The following is a 17,799-nucleotide window of genomic DNA, read 5'->3' as shown; positions in this document are numbered from 1 at the left end:
TACCCTATAATGACCAAGCGAAAACAGGTTTATAGAAATTTTTGCAAATGTATTACAAATAAAAAAACACATACCTTATTTACGTAAGTATTCTTACCCTTTGCTATGAGACTTGAAATTGAGCTCAGGTGCATCCTGTTTCCATTGATCATCCTTGAGATGTTTCTTTAACTTGATTGGAGTCCACCTGTGGTAAATTCAATTGATTGGACATGATTTGGAAAGGCACACTCCTGTCTATATAAGATCTCACAGTTGACAGTGCATGTCAAAGCCATCAGGTCGAAGGAATTGTCCGTAGAGCTCCGAGAGAGGATTGTGTCGAGGCACAGATCTGGGGAAGGGTACCAAAACATTTCTGCAGCATTGAAGGTCCCCAAGAACACAGTGGCCTCCATCATTCTTAAATGGATGAAGTTTGGAACCACTAAGACTTTTCCTAGAGCTGGCCGCCCAGCCAAACTGAGCAATCAGGGGAGAAGGCCCTTGGTCAGGGAGCTGTCCAAGAACCCGATGGTCACTCTGACAGAGTTCCAGAGTTCCTTTGTGGAGATTGTCCAGAAGGACAACCGTCTCTGCAGCACTCCACCAATCAGGCCTTTATGGTAGTGGCCAGACGGAAGCCACTCTGAATACTTCCCGAATGCACTGTACATATTGCATATACCGGTACACAAACTGACCTGGAATAATTGTCTGAGCTCCTGCCCTAATCACGGTACAGTGTATCACACAGGCACCAGCCTTGCTATATTACTGTAGATATTATGTGTGTGTGTATGTGCGTGCTTGTGTATCCATCTGTGTGTGTGTGTGCAGTCGCTGCTGTCTGTGATTAGGCAGCAGGGTGGATGATGAGATCTGTCAGCCCTGTCTCCCTGATCAGACCGTGCATGGCAGCCGTCTGCACCAGCGTACAGGCACTTTCAGAAATACTCCACTGGGCCTGCTACTAGGCTCTGCTAGCTCCACCACTCCGCCACACTGAGCTAATTGAAGTGGGTATGTGCCAGAGCAGGCAGTGCAGAGTAAGCATCCCCTCCTCCCCCCCTCCTTTCTCTTCCTCCTTTCTCCTCCTCCTCCTCTTCTCTTCTTCGTGACAGGGATTTCCGCTGCTCGAGTGTCCCTGCTCATTTTCGGAGCGTGTGACGGCAGAATTGGAGCGAGGGATTTTAGGAGGCTTTCATTAGGGCACAGCTGGTTTGCGCCCAGCGGGCCCCAGAGTCAACAGCGACAGTGGGATATGAGCTGCTGCCCGATGTTTGGGCATCTAAATATGGCACCTCGTCCCCCAAAGAAACAGACCCCCGAGATGTATCTCCCTATTTGTCCCCCCCCCCCCGAGATGGCATCATCACATACCACTGGAGCTGAAGTCCAACTTGTGATGGGTTGATTTAGCTGCGATCAGACCTCTGTAGGTGGACACAAAGCAGGTACACTGTAGATAGAGGTAGGGAGCGAAGGGTGAGAAGGAGGAGAATTATTATTCTGCAGAAAACGCAGTTCCAGATGGCATCTCTGTTTGAGCGCTCACCCCCCCCCCCCCCCCAGACTGAACCTTCACTCTCGATGTGGTCGCCACTCACAGAGCCCCGTAATTACTAACACAGAAGGGTGTCGGGACGATACTCTCTCTGTCTCTGTCTCGCACTCTGTCTGTATCTCATGCTCTCATTTTCTCTCTGTCTCAGTGTCTCTCACTTCCTTCTCTTTTCTGTGTGCACATCTTCCTCTCACTTGTTTTTTTTTTTGTAGCTTTTTTGTCTTTTTCCATGTCTTTGTTTTATCTCCTATCTGGACGTTGTGTGTGTGTGTGTGTGTGTGTGTGTGTTGCCCTTCTCATAAAGGACAGAGATATCATATCGTATCAATCTTGTGAAGAACGCGACCCGCGTAGGGCGCCAGCTGATTACGGACACACACACATGCACACGCACGCACAATGCATCTGATAAACTGATCTCACATACTGGGGATCAGCTGAGAAGCCCCACGTAGTCTCAGTTAAAGCACGGCAAACTCACCAGCTGCTTTTTTCAGTAACCGGATCAATCGCATGGTACAAGTTGGCGTGTGTCCTCCAGGCTGCTAATTGAACAGAGGCATTCGCAGCTGTCGATGTTTCAGTTTGACGTTCACCAGGACCCTATATTTATTTATTTATTATTTTTATTATTTTGCTTTATTCTGTTTATTGAACGAGCAACTGTTGAAGGTGTTTGATGTGGTGAGATGGTTAAGGGTTTGTGGATGAAAGCTTGTGCCTGTGAGAGTCATTTGTTCTGAGGCTATATAGGCTAATAGTTTGTGATGTTCAGGAAAGCTGAGGCTGATTGCCGCCGATATATGTGGCAGATGGTGTTGAATTGGAGGGTAAATTCATCTGGGTGTATTGATTCGGCGTAGGGTTACTCAGCTTACATCTCTCTCTCTCTCTCTCTCTCTCAGGATCACTTGGATGTGCATCGCAAAAGTCATCATATCCTTGTCAGATTGGCACTGTTCCTTAGTAGAGAAAATGTAACGTTACCTTCTTGAACTAAGTGTGTGTGTGTGTGTGTGTGTGTGTGTGTGTGTGTGTGTGTGTGTGTGTGTGTGTGTGTGTGTGTGTGTGTGTGTGTGTGTGTGTGTGTGTGTGTGTGTGTGTGTGTGTGTGTGTGATTGTGTGATTGTGTGATTGTGCGTGAGCATGTGCGTGCGTGTGGTCACATGTGTGTCTGTGGGCGCGAGCTAAAGTGTGTGTGTGTCCACATAGGCAGGTGGCAGCGTTGTGTGCTCAGCAGTCGCAGTAGGAGTTGCCCTTCAGGCCATAGCAGGAAATTGATTGAATTCAGAGGGGTTTAGAAAGCTGACAAATCACAAAAAGAAAAAACTGGTTTAAAACGCTGTAATAACGCTGTCCATAAATCACCAGTGACAGTTTAATCATCCTCAGGACTGTGGCCTAGTCTGACCACTGGACAACACTCAGGAACTGGCCAAAAAGAAAGTACAACCAAACATACACACACAATTCATTCACACCGATGTATGTCTCATAAATCAAGACATTCCTAGCATCAATAAACATCTGCTCACGGTCAAATATGAATCTGACAATTTAATTCAATTACCCAGCATGCTTTTTATAAGAGCACATCGTTTCCCTCAAATCATCCGTTAAAATTCACTTAGAAATATTTTGTCCCTACATTTCCCCTTCCACTTGCATTAGCTGGGGTTGACTTCTTACACGGCCCTGAGCTCTATTTCATCTGAGAGCTTGAAACAGCAGTGCTGTGTGGCGTCCATGGTAGGGAGAAAATAAAAGCTGAAAGGGAGCCAATGTATCGCCTTTCTGCATGTTTCAGCCCTCTCCCCCCTCCATCTCATGTGTTTTAAAGGCAGTAGTGGCATGCCAGAGGCTGGGTGGGAGAAAAAACATGATTGTTATTTACGTACATAACAGACAAGCTCTATTCAGTGTGACATTTCACATGTAGGACTAAGCTATGTGTATAACTACGCCGGATGATTTACTAAGATCATTTGGTTTGGAATCCCCCCAGGCTCTGTCCCAAGGCCCCTTGGATTTGAAATTCTTTGCGATGCTCTAAAGTTGGTTTCCTTTCCCTCTTTAACAAATGCCTCGACAATACCCCTAACACCACAACACATCTAAATGAGCTTTCTTTCTTTTAGGTGTCTATATGTTACTGTTACTCCCACACGTTACAGTGACTTGTTGTGTGTGACATCTCCCAAAATGAAGCCACAGCAATAATCGCAACAATACCAAGTGCAGCCATTCCATGAGAGCATTCATGAGACCTGCCATACAGATGATTCCTAGTCAATACCACTTGCTTGAGCCAGTGCTTTGTCTGAAGGGGTGTAGAGTAGAGAAGGGTTTCAGTGTTGTACATTTGTGTCCATTTTAGCCATTAACAGACACTCTTGTCCCTTACTCAGAGGGACTAACAGTCGGTGTTGTATAATTTACTCCTCTGGATCCTCTTGAAGGAAGTTTTCTCTGAGGGCTGTTTTCTCCCACAATGCTAAGCTTTGACCGTCCCAAAAATCACCTTCCATTACAATAGGCTCGTATAGCTCTCCACCAGCTGCAACCCCACCCTGCCATCACACTGGGCTCCCCGACATACAGGATGATGATGGGCCTCTGTACAAGGACCATCCTGCCACACTGGTCAAGGCTGAGGCTAAATGAGGAGGCATTTGTACCTCTGTGTGTGTGTGTGTGTGTGTGTGTGTGTGGGGGGGGGGGGGTGTATCTATGTGAAGAAACCAATAATTCATGGGATGTTGTGAGCGTATCAGTGTATCTATGTGAAGAAACCAATAAGTCATGGATGTTGTGAGCATATCAGTGTATCTATGTGAAGAAACCAATAAGTCATGGGATGTTGTGAACGTATCAGTGGATCTATTGTCATGGATGTTGTGAGTGTATCAGTGTATCTATGTGAAGAAACCAATAAGTCATGGGATGTTGTGAACGTATCAGTGTATCTATGTGAAGAAACCAATAAGTCATGGATGTTGTGAGCATATCAGTGTATCTATGTGAAGAAGGCATGGCAATATGGCAGGCAGCCATCTCCATGGTAATTCCATCTCTCCCTCCTCCTTGGTTTGCCCCTGAGAATTGCATCAGAGGATTCATCTGTAATAGAATTAGCCAGTGTGTGCCGCAGCAGCAGCAGCTAGGGATGGGTATAGTTCATGTCTTTTATGAAACAAACAGAGTTGGTCGTTTAAATTATCCTTTCCATCTTATTATAAAGCTCTCTCTCTCTCTCTCTCTCTTACTCTATCTCTCTCTTTCTCGCACTTTCTCCATATCTCTCTCTCTCTCTCTCTCACTATCTCATTCTATCTCCATCTCATTCTCTCTTCTCTCTCCCTATTCATCTCTCTTTCTCTCTTTTGTCTCTACCTAGCTTTTTACCTTCTCTCTCTCATTCCTCCACTCTGGCTCTCTCCTTTTTCTCCTCTGGGATAATATCCGTTTGTTTAAGAAATTGAGAGTTATTACCCCCTTCATTAAATGACAGAATGGATCTAAAGTCATCGACTGTGATTATCTGTCCTCCATCTCCCTGCTTCTCCTTTGCGGCGCACACTGACCAGGTGAATGACATATAGCTCCCACCGTTTGTTTCCGATGTGCCTATTTTTCTCCTTTTCTTTTTCACAGTCTCTCTCTTTCTCCCTCTTTTTAATTGCTCAGTTTCTCCCTCCCCTCCCTCTGCCTGTCTGTCTGTTTGACTGTCTGTCTGTGTCTGTCTCTACGTCTCTCTCTCTCTCTCTCTCTCTCTCTCTCTCTCTCTCTCTCTCTCTCTCTCTCTCTCTCTCTCTCTCTCTCTCTCTCTCTCTCTCTCTCTCTCTCTCTCTCTCTCTCTCTCTCTCTCTCTCTCTCTCTCTCTCTCTCTCTCTCTCTCTCTCTCTCTCTCTCTCTCTCTCCTCTCCCCTCTCAGTCAGCAGTACTACAGTATTGACTTTCTGGCATCTTTCTTTCTGCCACAGAGAGTTTCTGAAACGAGGCCCACAGGCCCAGCAGTTAGACTTGTTTATTGAGGTCATGCCAGAGGTTACATGACTCCCCAGTCTGCTGTCTATTGTGAGTTTCGGTATTGCTCTGTAGCCTTCAAGTAAGCTTCTCAAATTGCTGTATATGTCGTTTTTTTTTTATGCCTCCAACTGTTGTTGGCACCCAATTCCTTAAACGTGTGTGTGTGTGTGTGTGTGTGTGTGTGTGTGTGTGTGTGTGTGTGTGTGTGTGTGTGTGTGTGTGTGTGTGTGTGTGTGTGTGTGTGTGTGTGTGTGTGTGTGTGTGTGTGTGTAATAGACACCCAATTCCTTACACATGTGTGTGTGTGCCATAGACACCCAATTCCTTAAACGTGTGTGTGTCATAGACACCCAATTCCTTAAACGTGTGTGTGTGTGCCATAGACACCCAATTCCTTAAACGTGTGTGTGTGTGCCATAGACACCCAATTCCTTAAACGTGTGTGTGTGTGCCATAGACACCCAATTCCTTAAACGTGTGTGTGCCATAGACACCCAATTCCTTAAACGTGTGTGTGTGCCATAGACACCCAATTCCTTAAACGTGTGTGTGCCATAGACACCCAATTCCTTAAACGTGTGTGTGCCATAGACACCCAATTCCTTAAACGTGTGTGTGTGTGTGCCATAGACACCCATTTCCTTAAACGTGTGTGTGCCATAGACACCCAATTCCTTAAACGTGTATGTGTGTGCCATAGACACCCAATTCCTTAAACGTGTGTGTGCCATAGACACCCAATTCCTTAAACGTGTGTGTGCCATAGACACCCAATTCCTTAAACGTGTATGTGTGTGCCATAGACACCCAATTCCTTAAACGTGTGTGTGCCATAGACACCCAATTCCTTAAACGTGGGTGTGTGTGTGTGCCATAGACACCCAATTCCTTAAACGTGTGTGTGCCATAGACACCCAATTCCTTAAACGTGTGTGTGTGTGTGTGTGCCATAGACACCCATTTCCTTAAACGTGTGTGTGCCATAGACACCCAATTCCTTAAACGTGTGTGTGGGTGCCATTTCCTTAAACATGTGTGTGTTCCATAGACACACAATACCTTAAAGGTGTATGTGTGTGCCATAGACACTCAATTCCTTAAACGTGTGTGTGCCATAGACACCCAATTCCTTAAACGTGTGTGTGCCATAGACACCCAATTCCTTAAACATGTGTGTGTGTGTGTGCCATAGACACCCATTTCCTTAAACGTGTGTGTGCCATAGACACCCAATTCCTTAAACGTGTGTGTGGGTGCCATTTCCTTAAACATGTGTGTGTTCCATAGACACACAATACCTTAAAGGTGTATGTGTGTGCCATAGACACTCAATTCCTTAAACGTGTGTGTGCCATAGACACCCAATTCCTTAAACGTGTGTGTGCCATAGACACCCAATTCCTTAAACATGTGTGTGTGTGTGTGCCATAGACACCCAATTCCTTAAACGTGTGTGTGTGTGTGTGCCATAGGCACCCAATTCCTTAAATGTGTGTGTGTGTGCCATAGACACCCAATTCCTCAAATGTGTGTGTGTGTGCCATAGACACCCATTTCCTTAAATGTGTGTGTGTGTGCCATAGACACCCATTTCCTTAAATGTGTGTGTGTGTGCCATAGACACCCATTTCCTTAAATGTGTGTGTGTGTGTGCCATAGACACCCATTTCCTTAAACATGTGTGTGCATATTAGACACCCATTTCCTTAAACGTGTGTGTGTGTGTGTGTGTGTGTGTGTGTGTGTGTGTGTGTGTGTGTGTGTGTGTGTGTGTGTGTGTGTGTGTGTGTGTGTGTGTGTGTGTGTGTGTGTGTGTGTGTGTGTGTGTGTGTGTGTGTGTGTATTTTTGGATTATCTATCTAAAATATGTCTGTGTGAGATTGCATACATGTATTTCTTTTTGGTAATAGGGTTCCAAATGGCAGGCTTGATAGGTGACCGCTCTGATGACTTGGTATGCATTGTTTTCTTGTTGTTTTCATGCTCTTCTTGAACGTTTCCACACTCGTTGTAGATGGATGACGGTGGAAAGAGATACACAATAATTCATTCGGAATCAAAGTCATTTCATACTATTTAGAGACGAAAGCCACCCAGTGATGTTGCAACCATACATGCATTTTAAACCTGTTTGTGGCCAGCTGTCTTCCTGCAACAGTGTATTCTTTCAGGCAGACTGTCACAGATGTGTTGTTTATGCGTGTTTGCCCATGGTCTTCTCATCATAATGGCCTTTAATCTGTGACCAGAGGTGTGTAGGTGAGAGCAGGTGTGGTAAGATCTTATGTCTGTAGACCAGTTGGAGTTGGCTATAGGAGGTGGCTATAGGAGGTGGCTATAGGAAGTGGCTATAGGAGATGGCTATAGGAGGTGGCTATAGGAGATGGCTATAGGAGATGGCTATAGGAGATGGCTATAGGAGGTGGCTATAGGAGATGGCTATAGGAGATGGCTATAGGAGGTGGCTATAGGAGGTGGCTATAGGAGGTGGCTATAGGAGGTGGCTATAGGAGATGGCTATGGGAGGTGGCTATGGGAGGTGGCTATAGGAGATGGCTATAGGAGATGGCTATAGGAGGTGGCTATGGGAGGTGGCTATGGGAGATGGCTATAGGAGGTGGCTATAGGAGATGGCTATGGGAGGTGGCTATGGGAGGTGGCTATAGGAGATGGCTATAGGAGGTGGCTATGGGAGGTGGCTATGGGAGGTGGCTATAGGAGATGGCTATAGGAGATGGCTATAGGAGGTGGCTATGGGAGGTGGCTATGGGAGGTGGCTATGGGAGGTGGCTATGGGAGATGGCTATGGGAGGTGCTTGTCCCTATACCTCTCATACGGATGTCCTAAAAAACTTGCATATTTCCTTGCTGCCACAGATGATGTAGTTGTATGAGCGAGTCTATGCCACAGTTGATGTAGTTGTATGAGCGAGTCTATGCCACAGATGATGTAGTTGTATGAGCGAGTCTATGCCACAGATGATGTAGTTGTATGAGCGAGTCTATGCCACAGATGATGTAGTTGTATGAGCGAGTCTATGCCACAGATGATGTAGTTGTACGAGCGAGTCTATGCCACAGATGATGTAGTTGTACGAGCGAGTCTATGCCACAGATGATGTAGTTGTACGAGCGAGTCTATGCCACAGATGATGGAGTTGTACGAGCGAGTCTATGCCACAGATGATGTAGTTGTACGAGCGAGTCTATGCCACAGATGATGTAGTTGTATGAGCGAGTCGATGCCACAGATGATGAAGTTGTATGAGCGAGTCTATGCCACAGATGATGTAGTTGTATGAGCGAGTCGATGCCACAGATGATGTAGTTGTATGAGCGAGTCTATGCCACAGATGATGTAGTTGTATGAGCGAGTCTATGCCACAGATGATGTAGTTGTATGAGCGAGTCTATGGCCCCGTTTTGGTCCTTCTTTGTTATGGTGTGACTGGTATCCTTACCAATCTGCCTTACACTGTGTTGCGGCGTCTGCGTGCCTACAACGGTGTTGTACAGTACCAACTTTGTTCTGCCTATCATCTGACTGACGTGTTTGCTTCTCCTCCTGTCCGCCAGAGATCAGCCGGGTACGGAAGGACATGTACAACGACACGCTAAACGGCAGCACAGAGAAGCGGAGCAGTGAGCTCCCAGACGCAGTGGGCCCCATGGTGCAGCTCCAGGAGAAACTATTTGTGCCTGTGAAAGAGTACCCCGATGTGAGTACAATCTTTTGTCTGATTACACACACACACACACACACACACACACACACACACACACACACACACACACACACACACACACACACACACACACACACACACACACACACACACACACACACACACACAGACACACACACATACACACACACACACACACACACACACACACATACAAAGATACTCACACACGGGTATCTCCCCACTGCTGCTAGCAGGGAAATACACACACACACGCACAGGCACGCCTGAAGGACCACCACAAGTCTACGATGAAAAATGTATGTTTGCATCAAGGCACTTTCCCTAGATGAATATGAATAATATAACTGTGGGTAAACTGGGTGTGGCTGCATTCAGTATCAGCCTTATAGGATTACCAAGTTCTTACAAGTCCTGGTGATCAATGTCCAAGTTACTGATTGGGTTCTCACTGCAGTTCTGGGTGCAGTGAGATTCTGACTGGGCACCGTGTAAACCCCGGCGGGGGGGGAGGGGCGGGGGGGGGGGGGGGGGGGGGGTCTACTGTTATTGGACTGATCCGTCCACATGTGAAGAATAGTCTCAGCTAGCTATTTATTGACATGGGGTTGCATAATGGCACTCAACCGGTACTCCCAGCACTACATTGTTGAAAGATACAGTTTATATCAACCCATAAAGTTGCGAAAGTTGCGTTCTGTTTCGGGTACTTAATAGATTATTTCTGAACTGCTGTGCTGTTTCTTTACCTCCGTATTACTAGTCATGTAAACGTGTCGTGTCAGGAGAAATGAAGAAACAACAGAAATGCATCAGGCAGTGGGCACTAGGCGGAAGATTGCATCATCTACGCAAGTCCCCACGTTGAACTTACCTCAACCGCGCGCGTGCGCATGTTCTACCTCGCACCTGAAACTATCCGCCTCGTAGTTAACAAATCTTTTAAGCAATCGCCCTCAGATCGTGCTCGCCTTAAGCCTGGCCCAGGGGGAGCGAGCCGAGCGCCGAGCTGATTGATCCCAATTAACTTGTTCCTCTGAGTGGCTGATTGTTGCGTGGGCAGCATTAATGAAGTTGAGTCATCGGAGGTTTAAACGCACAGCTCCAGTCCGGATTCGTCTACTGTATTTCTGCTGAGGTTTTTAAGGCTTTTCAAAGGTTGTTAATGCCACCGTTTTTCACCTGGGGGAAAACAGTAATAGTTAAGTCAGTGTACACAGACCACCCATGATACAGACTGCCTCCTACTGACCACCTACTGGACAAAAACTGGCTGAATCAATGTTTTTCCCACGTCATTTCACCCCCCCTCCAAAAATTCAATGTGATGACGTTGAATCAATGTGGAAAACGGATTGTATTTGCAAAAGTTATAAATGTAAGGGAATTTCGTCTGTTTTTCACCCAACGTTTAACCTAAATCCAACGACATGGTGAATTTGTTGGTTGATTTCACTATGAATTCCCGTTAGTTGACAACTCAACCAAATTTATATCAAAACTAGACGTTGACGTCTGTGCCCCCAGTGGATTTTGTACAGAACTGCCTTTTTATTTTATTTTTTTGCATGTTATGAATTCACAGTAGATTGGGAATATGGATGGCTATAGATGGTATGGGATAATAATGTGTCTCTGCAGTCTGTCTGCCTGTATTGGATGTAAGTGGTGTGTGAAAATGTGGTCCATCTCTTGAGTCTCTCTCTCTCTTTCCCAGTCAGTGTGTCTTGGCTTGCTCTTCTAGTCTCCGGTAAAGGACAGCAGCAGCAGAGTGAGTGTCGATGCTGGTTGTCCTTGCTGCTCTGAAGGACCGGGAGGATCATTATTACTGAGGACAGGTTCATTAGGAACACTGAGAGATTAGATGAGAGGGCTTCAAATAGCCCCCAGCTGAGAGTGCTGGAGCCGTGTGTGCGTGTGCGTGTGCGTGTGTGTGGTTTTGCGTACATGCTTATCATTACTGATAATTATCATTACTGACAATAAGAGTTGATAGTGTTCGTGACCGGGAGGATCAGTTGAAATGGCGCCGAAGAGGATGGCTGACGTTTTACATGCTCCTTACCAACTGTGCTATTTAGTTAGTTTTTTTGCGTTGTTTGTAACTTATTTTGTACATAATATTGCTGCTACCATCTCTTATGACCGAAAATAACTTCTGGACATCAGAACAGCGATCTACTCACCTCGAACTGGAAGAAGCTTTTTCCTTTGACGAGTCCGACGAGAAGAATCTACTGCTCTCCCCGGAACAGGCCCAAATCCCCGTCATTTGCGTGAAGAAAAGATGGAGGAAAACAGGGCGCAGATCGGGCTGCCTTCTGAGAATCCGTAGGCAAACTCCCACTGCCATCCGTTCTACTGGCTAACGTGCAATCATTGGAAAATAAAATGACGATTATAGTACCAACGGGACATTAAAAACTGTAATATATTATGTTTCACCGAGTTGTGGCTGAACGATGACATGGATAATATAGATCTGGCTGGATTTTCCATGCACCGGCAGAACGGAGAAGAAGCTACGTCTGGTAAGACTAGGGGGGGGCGGTTTGTGTCTATTTGTCAATAACAGCTGGTGCGCAATGTCTAATATTAAAGAAGTCTCAAGGTATTGCTCACCTGAGGTAGAATACCTCATGATAACCTGTAGACCACACTATCTACCAAGAGAGTTCTCATCTATATTATTCGTAGCCGTCTATTTACCACCACAAACCAATGCTGGCACTAAGACCGCACTCAACCAACTCTGTAAGGCCATAAGCAAACAAGAAAATGCTCATCCAGAAGCGGCACTCCTAGTGTCCAGGGATTTTAATGCAGGCAAACTTAAATCAGTTTGACCAAATTTACCAGCATGTCACATGAGCAACCAGAGGGGAAAAAACTCTACCACCTTTACTCCACACAGAGAGATGCATAAAAAGCTCTCCCCCGCCCTCCATTTGGCAAATCGGACCATAATTCTATCCTGCTGATTCCTGCTTACAAGCTTATGCTCGCTTCGAAGCAAGCAACACTGAAGCATGTACGAGATGACTGTGTGATAACGCTCTCGATAGCTGATGTGAGCAAGACCTTTAAACAGGTCAACATTCACAAAGCCGCGGGCCCAGACAGATTACCAGGACGTGTACTCAAAGCATGCGCAGGGCAACTGGCAAGTGTCTTCATTGACATTTTCTCTCCCTGACCGAGTCTGTAATACCTACATGTTTCAAGCAGACCACCATAGTCCGTGTGCCCAAGGAAGTGAAGGTAACCTGCCTAAATTATTATCACCCTGTAGAACTCACGTCGGTAGCCATGAAGTGCTTTGAAAGGCTGGCCATGGCTCATCAACACCATTATCCCAGAAACCCTAGACCCACTCCAATTTGCATACCACCCCAACAGATCCACAGATGACGCAATCTCAATCACTCTCTACACTGCCCTTTCCTACCTGGACAAAAGGAACACCTATGTGAGAATGCTGTTCATTGACTACAGCTCAGCGTTTAACACCATAGTGCCCACGAAGCTCATCACTAAGCTCAGGACCTTGGGACTAAACACCTCCCTCTGCATCTGGATCCTGGACATCCTGGCGGGCCTCCCCCAGGTGGTAAGGGTAGGCAACAACACGTCTGCCACACCGATCCTCAACACTGGGGCTCCCCAGGGGTGTGTACTTACTCCCCTCCTGTACTCCCTGTTCACCCACGACTGCGTGGCCAAACACGACTCCAACACCATCATTAAGTTTGCGGACGACACAACAGTGGTAGGCCTGATCACCAACAACGATGAGACAGCCTATAGGGAGGAGGTCAGAGACCTGGCAGTGTGGTGCCAGGACAACAAACTCTCCCTCAATGTGAACAAGACAAAGGAGATGATCGTGGACTACAGGAAAAGGCGGGCCGAACAGGCCCCCATTAACATAGACGGGGCTGTAGTGGAGCAGGTCAAGAATTTCAAGTTCCTTGATGTTCACATCACCAACAAACTATCATGGTCCAAGCACACCAAGACAGTCGTGAAAAGGGCACGACAATACCTTTTCCCTATCAGGAGACTGAAATGATTTGGCATGGGTCCCTAGATCCTCAAAAAGTTCTACAGCTGCACAATCGAGAGCATCCTGACCGGTTGCATCACCTCCTGGTATGGCAACTGCTCGGCATCTGACCATAAGGTGCTACAGAGGGTAGTGCATACGGCCCAGTACATCACTGGGGCTAAGCTTCCTGCCATCCAGGACCTATATAATAGGCGCTGTCAGAGGAAAGCCCATAAAATTGTCAGATTCCAGTCATCCAAGTCATAGACTGTTTTCTCTGCTACCGCACGACAAGCGGTACCGGAGCGCCAAGTCTAGGACCAAAAGGCTCCTCAACAGCTTCTACCCCCAAGCCATAAGACTGCTGAACAATTACTCAAATGGCCACCAGACTATTTACATTGACCCCCCCCCCCCCTCCATTTGCTGCTACTCGCTGTTTATTGTCTATGCATAGTCACTTCATCCCTACCTATATGTACAAATTACCTTGACTAACCTGTACCCCTGCACACTGCATATGTGGGAACTCATTCAAGACTGTTGTAAAAGCATTCCAGGTGATGCTGGTTGAGAGAATGCCAAGAGTGTGCAAAGCTGTCATCAAGGCAAAGGGTGGCTATTTGAAGAATCTCTACATGATTCCATATGTGTTAATTCATAGTTTTGATGTCTTCACTATTGTTCTACAATGTAGAAAATAGTACAAATAAAGAAAAACCGGTGAATGAGTAGGCGTTCTAAAACTTTTGACCGGTAGTGTATATTTTTTAAATGACAGATGTATGGATCTCGGTGTCCACATATGTAGCTACGACCTTGGCAGTTGTCATGACAGCCCAGTAAGATGGAGTCGTAGCTTTATTTCTGCAGTACCAAGGCAAAGCAGCAGATATGCCACATCACTTCACAGTCTTTAAAAACAGCCATTTTCAACAAACTAGACTGGACAATAAAAATCTAAGTAATGAAAAAGTTAAAATAATACTTTTCATTGTCGTCGTCCCCCTCCCTTTTTGAACACTGCTGCAACTCGCTGTTTATTATCTATGCATAGTCACTTCACCTCCACCTACATGTGCAGATTACCTCAACTAACCTGTACCCCCGCACACTGACTCGGTACCGGTACCCCGTGTATATAGCCTCGTTATTGTTATTTTATTGTATTACTTTGTATTATTTTTTACTTTTAGTTTATTTGGTCAATATTTTCTTAACTCTTCTTGAATTGCACTGTTGGTTAAGGGCTTGTAAGTAAGCATTTCACGGTAAAGTCTACACTTGTTGTATTCATCGCATGTGACAAATAAAGTTTGCTTTGATTTTGATTTGATTTTGACCTAGTTGAGAGGTGTGAGCAAAGCTTCTTCATTTTAACTCGGAATAAGGAGTACGGGAATATGACATTCTATCATTTGGAGAGTAGTGTTTTGGTTGAGGGTGCAGCACCTCTTTGCTAATTGCTATCAGCTCTATGGCTCATCATGGAACTGCTTCAGAAGCACTCCAATTCTAGCACCAGGTGGTATGGGAGGGGGTAGAGAGGGATGGTGCGTGCGTAAATGTAGGGGAGGGGGGTTACTGAGGGATACCCATTACCTCCACCTGGGGGGTAATGGTTAAGGGCAGGCATGGGGTGCTACCCTGATGAGGGAGGAGGGTTAGAGGGAGTAATGGTGGGGTTTAAGGAGGGAGTGGAAGTGTCACAATCAAGGATAGGGTGAGAGAGGTGTTGATGTTTGTATTTATAATGGATCCCCATTAGCTGCTGCCAAGGCCGCATCTACTCTTCCTGGGGTCCAGCAAAATTAAGGCAATTATACATTTTAAAACAAATTAAAATGACAATATATTCATAACAGATTTCACAACGTGGTAAGTGTGTGCCCTTGATATGAGGGAACCTACCTCTTCAAAAAACATCTCAAATTGTGTGTGTGTGTGTGTGTGTGTGTGTGTGTGTGTGTGTGTGTGTGTGTGTGTGTGTGTGTGTGTGTGTGTGTGTGTGTGTGTGTGTGTGTGTGTGTGTGTGTGTGTGTGTGTGTGTGTGTCGGAGGGTGGGTGGGTGGGTGGGTGGGTGGGCGAGTTGATGATGAATGTGTGTGTGAGATGAGTTGGGGGAATTGGGGCAGGGGAGTCGTGGCCTGGTCTGTCTGATAAAGAGAGAAGTCATCGTGTCTCACCCTCGTCTCTGAGACAGGAGAGCAGCAGCACGGAAATTAATTTCCCCCTTCAAACTCCTCGCAGCGCTGCTGCCACTGTTTTGGCAACACACACCCATTCCAATTTGCTGAACAATGTTATTAGGCAATGAAAGACAGGAATCCAGGAGGGCATTGCCTCACACTGAGTTTTAGTTTTTGTTTGGGTATTTCTGTGTGTGTGTGTGTGTGTGTGTGTGTGTGTGTGTGTGTGTGTGTGTGTGTGTGTGTGTGTGTGTGTGTGTGTGTGTGTGTGTGTGTGTGTGTGTGTGTGTGTGTGTGTGCGTGCGTGCGTGCGTGCGTGCGTGCGTGCGTGCGTGCGTGCGTGCGTGCGTGCGTGCGTGCGTGCGTGCGTGCTGAAAAAGAAAGGGGGAATAGTGTGGTTAATGGATTATTTTCTAGTGGACTATAAATACATTTCAGGAGTTTGTGGGGACAAAGCTTTTAATTGTGCTCAATACAACAGTGTGAGGTGGAGGGAGAGGGACAGGCAATGGAAATTAGCTGTTGTCATCAATCATTTGGCGGCTGCGTGTCCTTTTCTGGGTCATGCTCGTCCACAGCAGAGATGAGAGAGAGACCATCACTGATTTATTAATCATTAGAAGCATGTGTGGCTGGATTCATTCTCCCACAGTCCTCTCATTTGGCCTTGGCCATCCTTCACAAACCTCAAGGAGGGAGGGAGACAGGGAGGGGGGAGAGAGACAGGGAGGGAGAGAGGGAGGGAGGGGGGGGGAGACAGGGAGGGAGGGAGAAAGACAGCGAGGGAAGAATAGGGAGTGGAGATAGGCAATTTGGAAGTCTGTGCGTGTGTGTGTGTGTGTGTGTGTGTGTGTGTGTGTGTGTGTGTGTGTGCATATGCACATGTGCTATGTATGTACGGTGTCTCCCTCCCTCCCTCTCCCTATTTGAAGAATAAGCACTCTAGCAGAGAGACAGCATTAGTGGATGTAATTTATCCATCACTCCAGGTGTCTTACTTTTAATTGAGTGACGCAGAGAGACCCAAGCTGGACTGGGACTGTAGATTGAGCGGCTGTTTTTTCCAGTGTTTTTTGTGTGGGGTGTGGGCGTGTGTTGTCCCTGCGTAGGTGGTTTATGTGTGTGTGTGTGTTTGTCCGCACACTTGTTTGTGTGTGAGAGAGAGACAGAGGGAGAGAGGGCTGGGAGGAGTGACCTTGACTTTAAGAGGTCAGTCCTCCCTCCCATCCCTGCTGCGTGAGGTCCACTTGAGGTGCAGAGAAGATTGAGAAGTGAGTAAAAGGGTGAGAGAGGAGGAGAGGAGGGAGGGCTGTCTGTGATTAGGTGAACTATGCCGTATAAATTAGCCCCCTCGTTATTGTGATGATAGGAAAGCGAGCTAGACGCAGGGGAGAGAGGAAGGTGCCAGCAACACAGGCGTTGTGGGTCACAGGCATGGCTAATGAAGGTTAATTAGGGTTCATTAGAACATTAGGACCGCGAAGCTGACACACAGCATCATCACCCGGGAGGGGATGAGGCTCACCTCATTCTGTCATCCAACACACACTGCTCAAACGGATGACCAAATGCCAATATGTCATTCTACTAAATCTATGGTTATGGGGAGGAAAATCCTTCGCTTATGAAGATTCAGTTTGAAGATTCGGTAACACTTTATTTGGATGGTTCCATGTACAGTGAGGGCCAAAAGTATTTGGACAGTGACAAATGTGTTGTTGTTTTTGGATCTGTACTCCAGTTCTTTGGATTTGAAATGGTACAATGACTATGAGGTTAAAGTGCAGACTGTCCGCTTTAATTTGAGGGTATTTTCATCCATATCGGGTAAACCATTTAGAAATTACAGCACTTTTTGTACATAGTGTCCCCATTGTAGGGGATCAAAAGTATTTGGACAAATTTACTTATGTGTATTAAAGTAGTCAAAAGTGTAGTATTTGGTCCCATATTCCAAGCACACAATGACTCTATCACGCTTGTGACTCTACACACTTGTTGGATGCATTTGCGGTTTGTTTTGGGTCTGTTTCAGATTATTTTGTGCCCAATAGAAATGAACTGTAAATGATGTATTGTGTCATTTTGGAATCACTTTTATTGTAAATAAGAATAGAATATGTTTCTTAACACTTCTACGTTAATGTGGATGCTACTATGATTACGGATAATCATGAATGAATCGTGAATAAGGATGAGTGAGTAAGTTAGAGGCACAAAGATCAAACCCCCAAAACATGCTAACCTCTCGCCATTACAATAACAGGGGAGGTGAGCATT

General features: G+C 46.0%; 1 protein-coding gene across 3 annotated transcripts in view; it reads left to right on the top strand.

The window, feature by feature from the left end:
- The window catches only part of LOC129852688 (KH domain-containing RNA-binding protein QKI-like), a 103,584-nt gene that overhangs the window by 15,604 nt on the left and 70,181 nt on the right, over positions 1-17,799 (top strand). For all 3 annotated transcript variants that reach the window (XM_055918304.1, XM_055918295.1, XM_055918292.1), the window contains exon 2: positions 9,152-9,294. In XM_055918304.1, coding sequence (XP_055774279.1) covers positions 9,152-9,294 — 143 coding nt within the window. The remainder of the gene's footprint in view (positions 1-9,151; positions 9,295-17,799) is intronic.

Source organism: Salvelinus fontinalis, chromosome 1, assembly GCF_029448725.1.
Source record: "Salvelinus fontinalis isolate EN_2023a chromosome 1, ASM2944872v1, whole genome shotgun sequence".
NCBI classification, from domain to species: domain Eukaryota; kingdom Metazoa; phylum Chordata; class Actinopteri; order Salmoniformes; family Salmonidae; genus Salvelinus; species Salvelinus fontinalis.
Note: the sequence above shows the minus strand (reverse complement) of the source record. Positions and strands in the feature narration are given on the sequence as shown.